The following is a 19197-nucleotide window of genomic DNA, read 5'->3' on the forward strand; positions in this document are numbered from 1 at the left end:
TCCTGTGAGCCCAAGCATGCACAGCTTACAACCTGGCTTTAACCACTCAGATGAAAACAGCACCCAAGGGTGTGGCAGAGAAACCAGACGGGAGAAATGTGGGCTTCAGATTGATCATGTGGAATGAAGCCATCCCCCAACCTGGAATTCAGGCTTTTATATGAGTTAGAGAAATAACCTTCCATCTTATTTGAGCCATTGCATTTTTGGCTCCCTTTGCTGTAGCAGCTAGCATGTCATACTAATGCACCCTTCTGTATTCTATCTTCAAAGGGCAATTTTAAAATAATGAAGTAAGACCATAATATCCTTTAGCCAAAAATCCTCTGATGATTTCCCATCTCACCCAGAATAAAAAGGAAAGTAGTCTGCAAGACGCTTTAGGAGTTGATTCTCTGCTACTTCTCACTTTATTTCCCACCTCTCTTCTCTTACTCACTCTGCTCAGGAGATGACGGCTTTCTTGTGGTTTCTTAAACATGTCTAGACTGATTCTGTGTTGAAGCCTTTGTGTTTGCTATTTCCTTTGCCTAGAAGGCCCTTTCCCTACCACATCACTCACCCCATCACTTCATGTCACCTTAAAGGTGTGGCTCTCCTCAACGCCCTTTTATAAAGTCACATCTCTTTCCCTTATACCCCAACTCTCACTCAGTATCCATGTACCCTTGTCTGGCTTAATTTTCTTCCATTGCCCTTTTCACCATTTGACACACATATATACTTCATTATTTTCTGTCTTCCTGAACGAGAACATAAACTCCTTGAAGGAAGGGAGAAACTTCTATTTTTTTTTTTTTTCCCATTGCTGTATACATGGCATCTAGAACAATGACCAACACACAGCGGGTACCCAAAAATATCTGTTGAAAGAATAAAAATGTGCTCACTTAATTATTTGAAATATTAAAAAATTACTATCAAAAATTCTAAAGCCTCACAGTTGATTTCCTTGGTTTTTAGCTATACCAACAATTGTTGAGAAACAAAACTGAGATTATTTCCTCTTGCCTCTCTGTTTCATGTCTCACTGAATGAATCAGAATTTTTAGAACAATGTTAAATAATGGAAAGAACAGACATCCTTGACTTATTCCTAACTTTAACTGCAATGAAGAGACACTGGAGCAGGAATAGCACAAATACTTATTAGGGCTGAACTCAAGTAGCAGAAGTGGGAGAGTGGCTGGGCTAAAACCAAAGGGAGTGGCAAGGGTATGATGAATGAGGGTGCAAACTGTGTAATGGCATTCATGGTCAAAAAGATTTATACTGCTGCTCTTCATAAAGAAAATAGGTCAGAGTCAGCCGAAAGGCTGGGACTCAATAACAAGGGATTTAGCAGAAGAAAAGAGAATTTTTAAATGTACTTATCTAATAAAGAATGTTAAATATTTAGACAGGAAGCCTTTTTTTGAAAAATAAAACAATATACATTTTAAACTATAAAGAATAATATTTATATCTCTTAAAAAGAATTTTTCTAGGAAGATAAAAATCATTATCTTGAATGAAAATATACTCCTGCATTTCATTTCTAAGCTGTCACTTGCTTTTTAAAAGTTTGAGTACTGAACTTCAGATATTCATAGATAATAGGAAGTTGAAGTAAAAGTTGAGTCCTAGATTATCTGCCAAATTCAACAGTAAAAGAAAAAAAAAAAAACCAAACAAACCCTTTTATTTATAAAATGAGTTTGTTAAATTACCTGAAGCACTTGGATCATTTCTTTTGTTTTTTCAAGGCAATCATTTGATTCATTAACTTGCCCTTGAAGTTTTACTATTATGTCATTAGTCATCTCAAGTTCTTTCTGCATCTTTATAATCTTGCCTTCCTTATGCATTGCACTTTCTTTAGCTTCATGGAGTGACATTTCCAGCTCTTGAGTTTTCTATTAGAAAAAGTACACATGTTTAAGGTCTGCCATATAGACAGAGTCATAGTATATAAGTTTAAGACAAAAATAATGATACATAGGAATTAATTTTCACAGATTCACTAACAAAGGATAGAAAAGAAGAGAAGCCAATGTCACTCAATTTACATATGTATTCTTTTAATTTATAAGCTGATGTCTTTTGGATTAAAAAATGCCCACATTTTACATTATAAGGTTTAGCGTTTATTTACTAGTTAGCATAGTGCCAAACATATTAAATAGGTACTCACATTTTAAATTAACACCATTTAGAGAAAGTACATTTGACAATTAGCTCTTTAAAGTAATACATGTCTTTTCCTTTATTTTTATTACCTACTTTTTAACTTGAAAAATACAAGCAGATGGAAAAATTCAGAGGCATTTGATGAAGAGTAAGTTTCCCCACCTCAGAACCCTAGCTGACCCTGAATGAAGCAATGACTAAACTCTTTCAGGTGTATCCTTCCAGAAGTTTTCTATGTGTATCTAAGCGTAAGTGAATATTCAGTTCATAAAAACAGTCATACACACAGTAGGAAATAAATATATAGTTACTAAATATATAGTATACTAAATATATAGTTCTGCATTTAAAAAAGAATCTAATAATATATTTTGCAGATCTTTCCATTATCGATGCACATAGATCTCTCATATTTGTTTTCATGGATACATACATCCTGTTTCATGGAGATCATCCACTAATGAACACTTAGGTTATTTCCAGTTTTTTCCAAGTACAAAAATACTGGAATTTAAATACCTGAATTTGTTCCTATTTATAAGATTATTCACATACATATACATGCAGGTTTTCCTCGAAAATGTGTTTTTTGGCCTACTCAGAATTTATTTTTGTTTCATGAGTGGGATAGAGATCCAGACTTTTTTTCTAGAAAGCTAGGTGGTTGCTCTGAATCAAACATTAAGTAAATCGTCTTTTCCCCACCGACCTGACTGTTACCATTATCATATACTAAATTCTCATACTTATCTGAGTATGCTGCTGAACTCTGTTCTGTTCCAATGCTCTGTTTACCTATTTCTGCATCATTACCAAACTACTCTAGTTATCTATTCCTGTAGCATTACCAAACTACTCTAATTTGGCATAATTGCCAAACTAATGGCATATTATTTCTTATCTGATAAGGCACTTCCTGGGTCACTAAAGACGTAATCTCCCTCTGCTTCTTTATCTTATTGCTTTGGTAGATGAGTTTCAAATTTCTGCTATTTTATCTCTGCCAGCTGACTGAGGTAGTGTAGCGCAGCAAATCAATCAATTGTATACTAGTGACCTTCTAGTTTCCACTAGTAATGATTAAACTAGTGGTTGATGTTTTATTATAAGTATTTATTTTGGTAAAAATGATAAGTTATAAGTTATATAGGTGCATAAGTTATATACATTCTTGGGTGCCCTACTAAGTCACTTTGTGTGCTAACAAAATAAAATAGCATGTTCGCTTTACAGAGTCCCACGTAAGGGTAGTTAATAAAGTAATTGAATTATTCAAATAACATACTGATTCTTGGATACAGGTTAATCTGCTTAAGAAATCTGTTATATTTTTGGCCTGTTCCATTTTGATCCTGATTATAACATTAACCAGTATGAAGGACACTGATGATAATTAGAGAAAAACTAAATTGCTCTTTCCCCCTCAACTAGTTCTGTATACAGACACAGATTATATTTTAATAGAAAGTCACATGATTTAGGAAACTTACACTGTATGGTAATAATACTTTAAGTGTCTGTATCTAGTAATCAAATTAGGCTATGAGTTACTTCTGTTTTATAATCCAAAGGGAAGTTCTTATATAATGTCTAGCTTCATAATTAGTTGAGTGATAGCCACGATAGAACTATATTTAAAAAACAAGCCCATCACACGGACACAAAGATGGTCCACGTTCCTTAACACATTCAATACTATAATTTTGCTCTGAAATGTTATATAAGACATGTTATATATAAATGTTATGTAAGCTGTTAAATTCATTTTTAAGTCTTTGATGAAGCTGCAAATTGAAAAACATAAGAAAGTACATACCTCTGTGGCTTGTTGTGTAGTTCTTGATGTAACATGAAGATTCTTATTGTCTTGTGTAGTAGGATTAACAAGGGCACCAGAGGTCAGGGAGAGCTTCAAAGTTTGGTAGTTTTTAAACAGTTTTTCATTGTTCTCTTTAATTGATTTCAGATCATGTTCCCATTCTTTGGCTATGGTGGCATTTCTTTCTTCGAATTCTGTTGATTCATTCATTATAGCCTATTGGATAGTAAAAATACCATTATAGTTCTAAGATGAATTACATTAAAAAAAAACCCACTATGAAAATAATAGATTTCTAGGACAAGGCATATGGTGAAATTATTCAGAATATTCCAGAATAGCACTTTAGAAGAATGTGAACATTCTTTGTGGTTTGCATCAGTTCCTGAAATTTCTAACAATGTTGGATGTTGGTGATGAGAATAAAAGAATAAAGGCTGGAGAGCATTCGTATTGATTTGCAAGATGATAATCTTACCTTATTAGATCAGTACTAATGTATGAAGAAGAATCTGAAGAATTGTGCAGGTTAAAGTTATTATGTATGTTATGACACATATCATGTCATATATAAACATTAACTGACATCTAATAGCAGAGCATAACCAATAAACTTCACAACAAGCGATTTTCATTCCAAACCTCAGTGGTTCCAGGGAAAATCATTCACTGACTTTTGGTAATTAATCTGAAAACCTTGTATTTCTGTGCAGGGAATAATGATCAACCAAAGTCTTCTTTTACATCAAAGCCTAACTAACTCTGAAATTACTCATATTATCTTTTTACTTCCTAATTCCTAAGGGATGTACTTTTTTGCTCTCATCATGGATGCCTTATTGGTCTTACCTATAAATTTCTTTGTGGTTTTATGGCAATTCTGTCAGACTTGGATCCTAAATTAGTTGTGTTCTTGCTGGCATCCTGGACCCTCCACAGCTCTAGACTGTGGACCTCCCACCATACAGAATTACCAGTTCCTTATTTCAGGGTGCTGGAAGAAGCCACATATCCATGCTGATCCATGCTCAGCCCCACAGCAGGAATCCCTACTTTCTTTTCTTTTCCTTTTTATTGAAGTATAATTGATTTACAATGTTGTGTTAGTTTCAGGTGTACAGCAAAGTGATTCACTTATACATACATATGTATCTTTTTTTTCATATTCTTTTCCCTTATAGGTTATTACAAAATATTGAGTATAGTTCCCTGTGCTAAACAGTAGGACCTTGTTGAAGGAATCTCTACTTCCTAATCACAATTGGGCCCTCAACATTACAGAACAACACGGAATTATATGGAAATTAACTTATCCAAACATCAGTTGTGCTTTTCTCCATTGACTGTGGACTTTCTTTTTTTCTTTTTTTTAAACAGCTCATTTACTATTTTGCTTGGGGTATTCAACAAATGGATGAACAATCCAGCCACAGGAAAACATTTTTTAAAAAACATTATATTTCAATGTGATTTTAGTTTCCAGATGAAGTTAAAATTTTTGTCTGGAAATAACTACCCAAACATAGGAATATAAAACCAATATTAAGAGCTGTAGGGCTTCCCTGGTGGCGCAGTGGTTGAGAATCCGCCTGCCAATGCAGAGAACACGGGTTTGTGCCCCGGTCCGGGAGGAACCCACGTGCCGCGGAGCGGCTGGGCCCGTAAGCCGTGGCCGCTGGGCCTGCGCGTCCGGAGCCCGTGCTCCGCAACGGGAGAGGACACAGCAGTGAGAGGCCCATGTAACACCAAAAAAAAAAAAAAAAAAAAAAATCTGTAATATTAATCCAGGTCCCTTTGTTCCAATTACATATAATAACAAGCAACTTTCTGATTACTGCGTATTTTACTAGGTATATGAGATAGGGATTACTTCAGAAAGTAGAATGAATATTCTGAGCAGTGGAAAGTAAAACAAATTAATAAACTGGTCATAAGCAATGTTGGTTCTTATGAATCTGTCTGGCTGATCCCCTTGGGAACAATGATGACAAACCACATTTCTGAACATCAAAGTTAAAGGATCAGGGCACGTGACAGTGACACCGCTGAGACAAAAAGCATGTGAGGCCTGATTAATGAAGCGGCTGGCTAGGCTCGTCCAGGGCTTTCCTACAGTCGCTGCCTGTAGCCCTGAAACAGGCTCACGTCTCACCTTGTCTGAGACTACCTGGGGAAAAGGCTCAATTCCTACAGAAGCAGTGAGAGGTGAGAAAAGAGGAGAATCGCAAGAGGATTCCAGATTCCACAGGTTCCAAATCTGCGTGTAACAAACTGATTACTACACACCAAGATTTTGTTATGTTCTTTACACGTATAAATATATATTTAATTATCCTAAGGAAGCATAATACATTAGAGGCAGAAGATGTTTTACACAGTCAATTTTTTTCCACCAAGCATATACAAATACATTTTAAGAAAATACTTAAAATTAAGTTGCTCTAAGTCTTTTTACAAATGAGGTATAAAAATTAAAGCAGAGAATGACAAAAAGAATGACGTAGCACAAGAAAATTACTACTTACAATTATTTTGTTATTATAGAAGTTATTCACTTGAAAAATACTATCAGTTTCTTTCTGGATGCCATTTTTAAGCTTTTCTATATCAAAATGAGCATTCAACCACTCTTCCAAAAACTGGGTCATTTCTTTTCTGTTACTTAGTACTTGCTGAAATTCAGTCTCTATGCTATGGCAATCACTTTCTGAAAAATCCTTGAGAATTTCCTGAGAAAAATAAGCATTGAATCACATGAACATTAGAAAAGTTTTAATCTAAGTATCATAAAAAGGGGAAAACACCTTATTGAACTCTTATTCTTAATATTTTAAAGTACTGTAAATATAATTCTAATTTAAAACTTTAGTTATTTGATAATAAAATTTTGGTGTATAGGCTATAATGGAGGCACATCTACAAATCTGCATGTTAGAATTAAAATCCCTCCAAACTATAAAACTGTGACTAATAATCACAAAATATGAATTGTTTCTGGTTGTAGTTTTCTGTGCATAAAACAGGCTGTACATGGTTTTGGGAATTGACTGCCAGCCTCATACTGCTGAGAGGGAGCAGGACACTTCATGCAGAGTTGTTGTAATAAAAATGTTTCTGACTCCCAGTCACAGATCTAGGAAGTTTTAGAAGGCATTCGGAAACTTATTCTGGGGTTCCATGAATTCCCACTTGATGATATTACATCTATTTTCTGTATCTTTGGGGTTCTGAAAGGAGGCTAGACTATTATTTGGCACTCTTTACATCTGGCCAGCTGTCATTCTGCAACTGATTTTTAATTTTTGGTAAATAAAAATGACTGTAAACATATGAAAAGGTACTCTTCTACTTGATAAAAAGGCTTGAAATCTAATTAAACCCCTTTTAAACAAATTGTACCTCAATATGCAGATCCATACTCTGGCTCAATTTGAGGTCCCTTAATTCTTTGGGTGGTACATCATAATCTCGTTGAAGGTGCTGTATTTTAATTAGCAGTTCATTTTGCTTTTCCACTTCATCAATAAAAGCCACTTCAAGTTTATTGATAGATTCATGTTGTTCTTCCTTTATCTTTGTAACATGGCTTAACACATACTTGCAGAAAAACATTAAACAAATTGGGAAATGAAACTTGTACCACATTTAGATGAAGTTTTAAACCCCTGAGACTATGAGGCAGGATGGCATCTCTTATTATCTATATCCTTTGGTAAGTGAGGGAGAAGGAAAGAGCCTCTCTCTATCCCCAATTTTCTCTTGGCTTTAAGGTGACAATAATTTGAATGCCATTTGCTTCACGGATCTCCTCAATACGTTCTGGATATCTGATTGCCAGGGTTTGTGGAAGAATATCAGGGCGTAAGGGGCAATTTAACCTAGGAAGGGCAGATACCAGCTCCCTACTTCCTTAACATCCACCATTCCTTAACTCTTATAATTTGGCGTTTTCCTTAACTACTCAACTAAAACTGCTCTGAGTGAGCTCTATTATCAACAAATTGAGGAGATCTCTTCAGTCCACATTCTAGGTGACCGAAGCATCTGCCACTCTTGACTACTTCATCTTTGATGTACTCTCCTCCACTGACTTAAGTAATAGCACTGTTGCTTGGTTCTTTTCTGTCACTTTGACTTTTCTAACCTTGAACCCATGAGTTGCTCTTTTCTGCTACTGTCTCTTGGAGAACTATCTTTTCTGGAGTTTGGATCTTATCTGAACTTATCTCCAAACTCTTATCCCTCTATTACGTTTCCTGGGCTACCTTACACATGTTGTGTAATCTACCACCTATATGAATCCCAAATCTTTATCTTTAGTCCTGACTTTTCTCCTGACAAGCCTCAGACTCTCGACTAAATGCCTGCTTGGTCTCCCTTCTTAGACGTTCTGTCTTGGGTATCTGTCTCTACCTCAAAACATCTCAAACTAAACACCTAATCTCTTTTTCCTCTCTATCTCAGTTAATGGTACCACTCTCCCCAAACCTGGCTAAGCCCAAATCCTGGGACTCAAATCTAAACGTCTCTCCCATACCTCCACCACCAATCACACGAACTACTATGTTAAGCTGCCAGATGTTTCTTTAATCTCGTCTGTCCTCTCCATTCCTATGAATCCTTCCCTAGCAGTAGAGTCGCTCACAATAGCTCATCTGGACCACTGTAACTGTCTCTTATCTCTTCTCTCTGCCACTAGACTTATCCTCCACAAACTCATTTCTTCTTTGTCTGCAGTGAAGTATCGAAAATGATAATCTGATCATGCTATAGCCACCACCTTAAAATAACTGTCCAATGGCTCTGCCTCATTTACAAAATGAACTCTAAGCTTTATCGTTTGAGTCTGTCTTCTACTACAGTCTTATCTTCTTTAACTTTTTATCTGGTATGTCATATAATCTAAACGTACTTCTATCACTACACTTATTACCTGTTTATATGTCTGCCTAACTCCCTATGAGATCCTTGAGATGTTATTCATACTTGTCTCCTGAACACCTGGACAGTGTCTAGGCCCATAGGCAAAGCTCAGGTTTTGTTGAATAAACAGGTCCTAGGTGCATTGAGGATCTTGCACGCACTGTTCTTAGACCCACATGATCTTTAATTCAGTAGTAAATACACTAAATAACAAATATGTCAACTCTCAAAGCAGGACTTAAACACTAAAGTTTGTAATGGAAATTTATAGTGATATTTACAGAGATATTACTAAAAAAGATGGTACCTGAAGTTTCTTCATGACTCTATGAAATTCCATGGAACACCTTTGGTTTGCAGTGAGAAGTTTTTGAATTTGCTTGCTTTGTGGACATGGAAGTGAGAGGTTTGCTTTTACTCTAATTGAAAGCTCTTTTTGTGTTTCGATTTCCTTCTTCAAGTCATGAGACAATCTATTTAAGCACTCATAATGATTATCCATCTCTGAGTATCTCTTAAGAAGCTCCTAAAGAACATTAGAATTTATTCAATTTACCAATTCATTCTAATTTAACAAGAAATAGTCTCAGCCCTAGAATTGCAACAAAACTTAATCCTTTAATACGTTTTGTAGGAGAAAAATAAATTACGACCTTTGTGTTTATAAACAAAAGTGAACTCTTATTGTTGATTTTGGATTATAGAGATTATTGTGGAAATGTAAAAGAATTTAAACAAATATAACAAAGAAAACCAGAAGCAACCATTGTTATCATTTTGCTGCATTTTCTTTTGGTCTTTTGAAAATCCATGATTTGAAGGAGCATTTATTTACAAAGTCTGAAGAGAAATGTGAGTGAGTTCAATCTAGTATGTATTGTAGCTCAAGGCTGAATGCTGGCTTCTATCTACAGAAGGCAGTGTAAGTGAGCAGATAGGTGACTAAGAATCAAACTAGTTATATGTCAACTTGGTGGAGCCTCTTCACACGTTTCAATTATCTGCCTAGAATCCAAGTTTTCTAACCTTTTATCAGAGTTTGAGTTCAGATTCTAGCTCTGCCACTTGCTGATTGGGGAAACATTGAGTCGTTTTCACCACTACAAAATAAGACCACAGTAATTGCCACAAAGTTTTCTAGGGGATCAGATATTAAATAATATCTATATCTATGCAATCTACAAAATATATAGACATTATAGTTTAAAGGAAATAAAATTATATTTGTAAAAATGTTTCTATGCCCAAGTTTTACTTTGTCAGACCTGGTTTCAAACCCTGATTCTACTAATTTACTACCTATGTGACCTTGGGTAACCACTAAACTTCCTACCTGAGCCTCAGTTTGTTTGTTTATAAATGGAACAATAAAACCCATCTTATGAGGTAAAGCACCCAGTACAGTGCCTGCATGTGCAAGACACTCAATGAGCCTAGGCCCATCAACACAAATGATGAGAGGCTAGGCAAGTTACCCCTTGGTCAGAGTACAGGTGGAAGAACACATTAAGTGCAAGTTGCTACAGTCATGTAATAAATAACATGTTTACTTCAGGGTGTTAAATTATAGAAGGGGCTTCTGACAACAACGAGCTCTCTTTTTTATAATTTAAGGAAAAGCTAGACAGATGTTCATTAATGTGGGATGTTGGAGCGGGGATTCTTCTCTTAGTCTTAGAATGAATCACATTATGGTATGGAGCAGCACTGTATAGTCATTCACTTGTACTTTTAAGAAATACATACTGAATGCTGATTTCTGTCAGGAATTTTTCTAAGTCATATAGCCATAACCAACACAAAAAAGTTTTTAGGGACTTTGCGTTCTAATAGGGGTGAGAGTAAATCCTGTTTGCTTTACCCTCAGTATGTATTCAGAATCCGAACACTTCTCACCAGTTCCGCTGCTACCTCTTTGGGCTGAGCCACCATCACCTTTGGCTGGATTTCTGAAGTTAGTCTTTCAAATGGTCCTCCTGCTTCCACTCATGTTCAATAACATTTCTTTAAAATGTAACTCAGATCATGTCTCTCTGTACTCAAAATTGTCCAAGGGATTCTCCATCTTACAGTAAAACCCAAGGTCCGCTTAGGGCCCCACAGCCTGCCTCTTCCCCATTAACTCCTGACCTCACTTCTCACTGGCTATCCTCCTTCTTGACGTTCCTGGGACCCACCAGGCAGGCTTCTGTCTCAGAAGCTTTCTACTTGCTGTTCCCTCTGCTTATACTGCTGTTTCCCTGTATATGTGTGTGGCTTGATCCTTTACCTTTTTCAGGTATTTGCTCAAACATCACCTTTCCAGTGAGGCCTTAAAATCACAAACTCCTCTGTTTTCTGTGTGTGGTGTATGCACGTATATATGTACACATATACATACTTGTACTAGATGATAAAGTTTAGAAAACTATTGAGCATTATCTATTCATTCCACATTAGGTCTTTGGAAGGGTATTACAAATCATCATTTGTAATATTAACAGGATAGCACTCACTTTTATCCTGAAGCACTTTTCTCTCAGGCTTTCTATAAGGTGTTGGTTTCCATCACACAGTAATTTTTTTTCATATTTTACTACCTCTTCGTGGTTCTGTTGATTCTGCTTTGATACAAAGAAATAAGCAAGGCTTCAGCTGTAACTATATTAACATATAATGTCTAATCATATACTTCGATTACATTTTTATATCTTTTCAATAATGGAATTAAATATCACACACGTAACTCAAAAGCAATGTTAAAAATGCTCAGAAAATGAATAACAGTAACACTAAGTCTTATGCTGAGTGACCTCAACTCATTGGAAAAGGTGGGAAAACCACATATTTTTTGAAGATAGGATTTGTTGCTTTACTGTCTATAGTTGCAAATTGGATTTTAGATATATCTCTGGTTCCTACTCTTCCAAATCTCTGTCTTAGAATCACTGCTGCCAACTCATATATGCTAGCAAAACCAAGTATACTACCTATGGTGTTCCAAGCCCTGTTCATATATTCTTTCCAGCACCTTGGAACAGAAAACTCATATCCTGTTTATATTTTATATTTCTGATTAAAAGTACAAAATAAAACATTGTTCAATAAATATTTGTTGAATGAATTAAGTCTATAAATTTAGTTAGAGCCCATATAAAGATGATTTCCAACTGTCTGAAATTTCTACTGAGATTACAAATGGTATTGTTTTCCATTTTATTATTTCTTTACTATGAGATAATGATGAACATGAGAATGAAATATGAAAATAAGATTTTTATAGATTTCATACAATTTCTTATTTGTCTGAATTCTATAGAGGGATTCAGTTCAGTTAAGATATGTGATTCTGAATATCTATAAATAGACATATTAGTAGAACTTCCTTTTTTATACTCATCTTGCTTTTCTTCCTTCTAACTTCACTAACAAGAGCCTATGTTTAAAACTCTATCGTGTAGAGGTCGAGAAATGGAATATTTAATCTTTTACAAATACTTCTCCACTGAGAATAAGGTTATTTCCTGGTTTAAAAACGCTTTTAAAAATTACACTGAAGGGGCTTCCCTGGTGGCACAGTGGTTGAGAATCCGCCTGCCAATACAGGGGACACGGGTTCAATCCCTGGTCCGGGAGGATCCCACATGCCGCAGAGCAACTAAGCCCGCTGCGCCACAGCTACTGAGCCTGCGCTCTAGAGCCCGTGAGCCACAACTGCTGAGGCCCGCGCACCTAGAGCCTGTGCTCTGGAATGAGAAGCCACCGCGATGAGAAGACCACGCATGCAACAAAGAGTAGTCTCCACTCGCCACAACTAGAGAGGGCCCGTGTGCAGCAATGAAGACCCAATGCAGCCAAAAATAAATAAACTAAAAAAAAAAATTACACTGAAGAAAATAGTCTGCTTTATTTAACAATTTTTTTCTTAAAACTAAAGAACTGGGAGGGGAGTTTGGGGGAGAATGGATACATGCACACGTATGGCTGAGTCCCTTTGCTGTGCACCTGAAAGCATCACAACATTGTTAATCGGCTATACTCCAATAGAAAATAAAAAGTTAAAAAAAAAAAGGTATTTTCTGAAGAACAAAAACATTAATTCGAAAAGATACATGCACCCTAATGTTTATAGCAGCATTATTTACAATTGCCCAGATATTGAAGCAACCCGTGTCCATCAACAGAAGAACAGATAAAGATATGGTATATATACATATATATATATATATATATATATATATATATATATATATATATATATATACACACACACATACACATACACAATGGAATACTACTCAGCCATAGAAAAGAATGAAAATTTATCATTTGCAACAACATGGATGGACTTCTAGGGTAATATGCTAAGTGAAATAAGTCAGACAGAGAAAGACAAATACTGTATGATATCACTTACATGTGGAATCTAAAATATATAACAAAGTAATGAATATAACAAAAAAGAAGCAGACTCACAGATATAGAGGACAAGCCAGTGGTTACCAGTGGGGAGAGGGAAGGGGGAAGGGACAATATAGGGGTAGGGGATTAAGAAGTACAAACTATTATGTATGAAATAAGCTACCGGATATATTACACAACATGGAGAATAGACAATATTTTATAATAACTATAAATGGAGTATAACCTTTAAAAATTGTGGATCACTATATTGTATACCTGTAACATATAATATTGTACATCAACTAAACTTCAATTAAAAAAATTGTTCTTACCAAAAAAAAAAAATAACATCATTTTGGCTTCTTTTAAAACTGTATTTTCTATCTGTGTGAAAAATTATAATTAATAGTTTCTCTCATTAACCTTTACTGTTTGTAGACGTTTCCAGGAAATTTAAAACAAAACACTGTTACCCTTTCCAAGAAAGCTTGATTCTTATAAGTAGTTACTAGATAGGGGAAGATTCTGAACTCACTCTAGCTATCATTTCTCTCTATGTTTCTCTGAATTGGTCTCTTTCCATTTTGAGAGACTCTTTTATTCTCTTTAGCTCATCTCTTTCCTTAGCTACAATTCTTATTTCTTCAAGGCTTTCATACAGTTTCTTGGTCAAGTGTAAGTTATCCACTGCCACATTTTGCACAGATACATTTTGGGCCTCAAATTGCTTCTTCAATTGTTCCATTTCATTCACTTTTTTATGAGTTTTATTGACATCTTCTTCCATTCTAAGAAGTTGAAGCTCTTTTCTCTGAAGTTCTGGTATCTTGACATAATTATAAGACAAGTTAGAATGCAAACAGAATTCCTTAAAGAAAGGAAAATAGTGTCTATGTATATGTACATATAGTATAGTACATGTACATATATATCTATATTGACATATCTGTATCTATGTTCTTTCTCATTCCGTAAGTAATTTTGGGCACAGTTATTCCCCCAAAGAACAGAACAACACATACCTTTCTTGGTAATTCGTCTTTTGATTTATTTAAATCCGTCTGAATATATGAAATCTGAGATCTCTTTTCTGAAACTCTCTCTCTGAATTTATCAATAGTTTCTTGGTGTTCTTTCAAATGCATATGGGCAATTTTTAGTTGCTCTTGTGTTTCCAGATCCTTTGTTATTAGAAGAAATTGAGAAATATGATATAAAGGCACATTACCTTTTCTTAACAATGAACTAGTTAGACAAAATCTTAAAAAACACATGTTCATAGTTAAAAACAACCTCCATGCCACCCCCAAATTAGAACAGTACAGAAGGATATAAAGTCCAAATCCCTGTCCCTAGCCTCACCCATCACAGTCCTGTCACATGCTGAACTCTGCCACTTATTTTTCAAATTTCATACCATTTGGACATCTTTCTAAATCAGTATCACACAAAGAGTGTCCCATTCTTATGCTTAGTTTTCCACTATACAGATGAACACCACTTAGCCAGTGCCTTACTGGTAAACACTTGGATTGTTTCTGATTTTGTTCATCACAAACAATGTTGTAGTGAATGCTGCTGTATTTCTGTCCAGATATGTGAATATATTGGTAGGATGAATTTCTACAAAACTGCTGTAGCGGGCTTCCCTGGTGGCGCAGTGGTTGAGAATCCGCCTGCCGATGCAGGAGACACGGGTTCGTGCCCTGGTCCGGGAAGATCCCACATGCCGCGGAGCAACTAAGCCCGTGAGCCATGGCCGCTGGGCCTGCGCGTCCGGAGCCTGTGCTCCGCAACGGGAGAGGCCACAACAGCGAGAGGCCCGCATTCCGCAAAAAAAAAAAAAAAAAAAAACAAAAAAAAAAAAAAACAAAAAAAAAAAAAACAAAAAAAAAAAAAAAAAAACTGCTGTAGCAAATGTATATGTTGATTTTTAAAATGCTATTGTCAAACTGCTTCCCTAAAAGGTTTCAAATTTTCACCAACAGTATCACTTACTTTCAAACTTCTTGCAGTAAAAACATGTTTACTTGACAGGAAGAAAGAGCACAACTCACTCTAGCTATGGCTTCTTGCAGGTCTGCCTTGAGTAGGTCTCTCTCCAGTTTCAGAGTCTCTTCTACTCTCCTTAGGTTATCTCTTTCTTTCATTACAGATTTCGTTTCTTCAAGGTTTTCATGAAGTTTCTGAGCCAAATTTAAGTTCTCCATTTCTATTTTATCCAGAGTTAAACTTTGGGCCTTGAATTCTTTCTTCAGTCGCTCTATGCCACACATTTTTTTCTGTGTCTCACTAACCTCTTCTTTTAACTTAAAAAGTTGACGTTCATTTGCTTTAAGTTCTTGGACCTTAAGATAATCGTAACGTTAGGATTAGATGGTTTCTTAGGGAAGGATAAAGAATAGTTTCTAAGCTGACTAAGACAGTTTTCCCATGTCACTCATTAATATTCTGTGTAATTCCATACAGGATTTTTTTGGGGGGTATAATTTATATAACTACACACTAATCTTATGTGTATATGGCTCAACTATTCTTGACATATGTATACAGTTATGTAACTAAAACTCAGATTAAAATATGACTCAGAATTAATACAGAACATTTACTTACCTTACCATAAGGTTCCTATGTGCCCCTTCCTAGAACAAACCACTATTCTGACCTCTTTCATCCCAGATCAGTTTGCCTGCTTTTAAACTTATAAATCACAATGTATTTATCCAGTCTCCTGTTGATAGGCATTTGGGTTGTTTTCAGTTTTTTGCAATTATGACTGAAGTTGCTGTGAACACTCTTGCATGTCTTTAAGTGGAAGTGTGAACCTTCTTCTCTTAGGTACATAGCCAAGGAGTGGAAATGCTGGGCCACAGGCAGGTATATAGTTCAGTGCTAGTAAAAGCTACCAAGCTGTTTTCTAATGTGGCTAAAGCATTTTACATCCCTCAGGGATTTTAGGCATTACTGGTTTTTTTTTTTTTTGAGGTATGCGGGCCTCTCACTGCTGTGGCCTCTCCCATTGTGGAGCACAGGCTCCGGACGCGCAGGCTCAGCGGCCATGGCTCACGGGCCTAGCTGCTCCATGGCATGTGGGATCTTCCCAGACCGGGGCACGAACCCGTGTCCCCTGCATCAGCAGGCGTACTCTCAACCACTGCGCCACCAGGGAAGCCCAGGCATTACTTTTTATTCTAGGAATAAATCAGGTATCCAAACATATATGCGCCATGACCCCCTCAATACCTTTTCTTGTAATTTAGCATTTGAATTTCCTAAATCCATTTGCATATTTGATATTTCTTCTGTCTTCTCACAAACAATCCTTCTGAGTTTATCAATAATTTCCTGGTGCTCTTTCAGATGCACGTGAGCAATTCTTAGTTCTTCTTGTTTTCCAAGGTCCTTTATTATTAGAAAAAATTAAAAAACAATGACACAGCTTAATGTTAACCAGTATTTTCTTTTTAATGAAAGTGATACATTTTCTTAGTAAAAATAATACATTTCTTATTTCTTACTCTACACCTTTGATGTTGTTAGAAAGTTATCGGCTTCCCTTTCCCCTGTCCTCACCTCCCCACAATGTACTCATATTTTTCAGAGGTAAACATGCTATACACATACTGTTCTACAACTTGCTTTTCCCCCAAGAGTTATTTTGAGCTTCCAAATTAGAACATTCAAATCTATTTCTTTTTTTTCTTTTCTTTTTTTTTGTGGTACGCTGGCCTCTCACTGCTGTGGCCTCTCCCGTTGCAGAGCACAGGCTCCGGACGCACAGGCTCAGTGGCCATGGCTCACGGGCCCAGCCGCTCCGCGGCATGTGGGATCTTCCTGGACCGGGGCACGAACCCGTGTCCCCTGCATTGGCAGGCGGACTCTCAACCTCTGCGCCACCAGGGAAGCCCTATTTCATTTTTTTAAGGGTTGCACGTATCCTGACATATTGCTTATATCTACCCAGTTTCCTTGTGATAGACATTTAGGTTATTTCCTATTTTTTATCACAAATTGCTATAATGAACAACCTTATGGTATGTGTGTGTGTGTGTGTGTGTGTGTTATGAATATATACACACATATATATTTTTCTTTACCTTAAAAATTCAGTAAGTGTACATGTAGGGTAAAGTCCATGAAGAAAATGCTGGTTACAGAATTTAAAATTTTCAAAAATAATACCAAATTACCTGCCTAAAAGGTTGTATCCTGTTACTTCTCACCAAAAGTACCACTCATTTCAAAGAAGGGTTCATTGATGTAGGGAAAACATCACATTAACTCACTGGGAAGAGGAACGAGTGTAACTTACTTTAGCTTTTGTTTCTCTGAGGATTTCACTGAGCTGGTCTTGCTCCATTTTGAGGGTTCCCTCCATTCTTCTTAGGTCATCTCTTTCCTTAGTAACAGATTTTATTTCTTCAAGGTTTTCTTGAAGTTTCTGAGTCAACCTTAACTTCTCTGCTTCTATGCTTTCCAGGGTTGATTTCTGGGCCTCTAATTGCTTCTTCAACTGCTCTGTTTGATATGTATTTTCCCTGAGATCATTTTTTACCTTAAGAAGTTGATGTTCCTTCTCCTGAAGTTCTTGGATCTTGAGATAATCATACAATAAGTTAGGATATAGATAGATATAGAGAAAAAGCTAATAGTTTCTAAATTGAATAGGTAAGTCTTTATGTATATTAGGCTAACTGATATCCTGTTTCATAACACAAAAGACTTGATTCAAACTCTCAGTTACTTAGATATCAGTAGAAATACCTGTGCTTTTAAGGCAGTATTTGTGTTTTCTAAAGCCTTTTGAATATTTGATATTTCATCTGTCTTCTCTGAAACAATTCCTCTGAGTTTATCGATAGTTTCTTGGTGCTCTTTCAGATTCACTTGGGCAATTCTTAGTTCCTCTTGTTTTTCCAAGTCCTTTATTATCGGAGAAAGAAAAATAATACGTTCAGAATAATACAATTCAACCGTGTGTAGAAAGGTACAGGGTAAGAAGTAAAAATTCCCCTCTCTCCTTAGGCCTCCCAGTTTTCATTCTCTAAATGACTTTTAGATGTCAATATATTCTAGATACACTACTCTGTAACGTAAACCTTTTCTCTATTAGGATAATTCCAAATCAGCTTTATCTTGTTCTTTACCTGTGGGTTGGTATTCCATGGCCTGAATGTGCTGTATTGATTCAACCAGTCTCTACTAATGGACAGTTAGAATTTTTCCTGTTTTGGGGTTTGCTTTATTTTGTTATTGCAACTTGTACAAATATCTTTGCACAGTTGTGCTAACGTGTGCAGGATAAACAGCAATAACTGGACTTTTTGGGTCAATGCATACACTTATTGAAAACGTTGGAAGATATTATCATATATCCATCCCTCCAGCCTTCCCCAAGATTGGACCAATTTTACAACCTCACCAACTCTATCAACCATGGCTCTTTTAGGACATGATGTCATATTTACTAGTTGGGGGAAAGATGGTAACTCACTCTAATTGTGGTTTCTCTTAGGTTTTCCTGGAGTTGATCTATCTCTACTTTGAGAGTCTCCTCCACACTCCTAAGGTAATCTCTTTCTTTTGTAACAGATCTTATTTCTTCAAGATTTTCATGGAGTCTCTGAGTTAACCTTATGTTCTCCAATTCTGTATTTTCCAGGGTTGACTTTTGGGCCTCAAGTTGCTTCTTCAAGTTTCCCATTTCATATATTTTTTCCTGCATCTCACTGACATCTTTCATCTTAAGAAGTTGATGTTCTTCTTCTTGAAGTTCTTGAATCTGAGAAAATCATAAAACAAGTTATGACATAGACAGAAAATTTTAGGAAAAAGAACTGTCTGTAAAATTAAGGTAATCATCTTTACGTTTTAGTCTAATGTATGTATTATTTTCTTCCTTA

The 19197-nt window shown here is 36.0% G+C and overlaps 1 protein-coding gene across 1 annotated transcript in view; it reads right to left on the minus strand.

Moving 5' to 3' along the window:
- Positions 1–19197, minus strand: part of CENPE (centromere protein E) — a 76306-nt gene that overhangs the window by 14086 nt on the left and 43023 nt on the right. The window contains exons 32-42 of the mRNA XM_067036426.1: positions 18789–19076; positions 18059–18217; positions 16538–16696; positions 15352–15642; positions 14317–14475; positions 11407–11514; positions 9219–9437; positions 7388–7585; positions 6514–6717; positions 3986–4204; positions 1710–1895 (exon numbers count right to left, since the gene is read on the minus strand). Coding sequence (XP_066892527.1) covers positions 1710–1895; positions 3986–4204; positions 6514–6717; positions 7388–7585; positions 9219–9437; positions 11407–11514; positions 14317–14475; positions 15352–15642; positions 16538–16696; positions 18059–18217; positions 18789–19076 — 2190 coding nt within the window. The remainder of the gene's footprint in view (positions 1–1709; positions 1896–3985; positions 4205–6513; positions 6718–7387; positions 7586–9218; positions 9438–11406; positions 11515–14316; positions 14476–15351; positions 15643–16537; positions 16697–18058; positions 18218–18788; positions 19077–19197) is intronic.

Source organism: Kogia breviceps, chromosome 6, assembly GCF_026419965.1.
Source record: "Kogia breviceps isolate mKogBre1 chromosome 6, mKogBre1 haplotype 1, whole genome shotgun sequence".
Taxonomy (NCBI): domain Eukaryota; kingdom Metazoa; phylum Chordata; class Mammalia; order Artiodactyla; family Physeteridae; genus Kogia; species Kogia breviceps.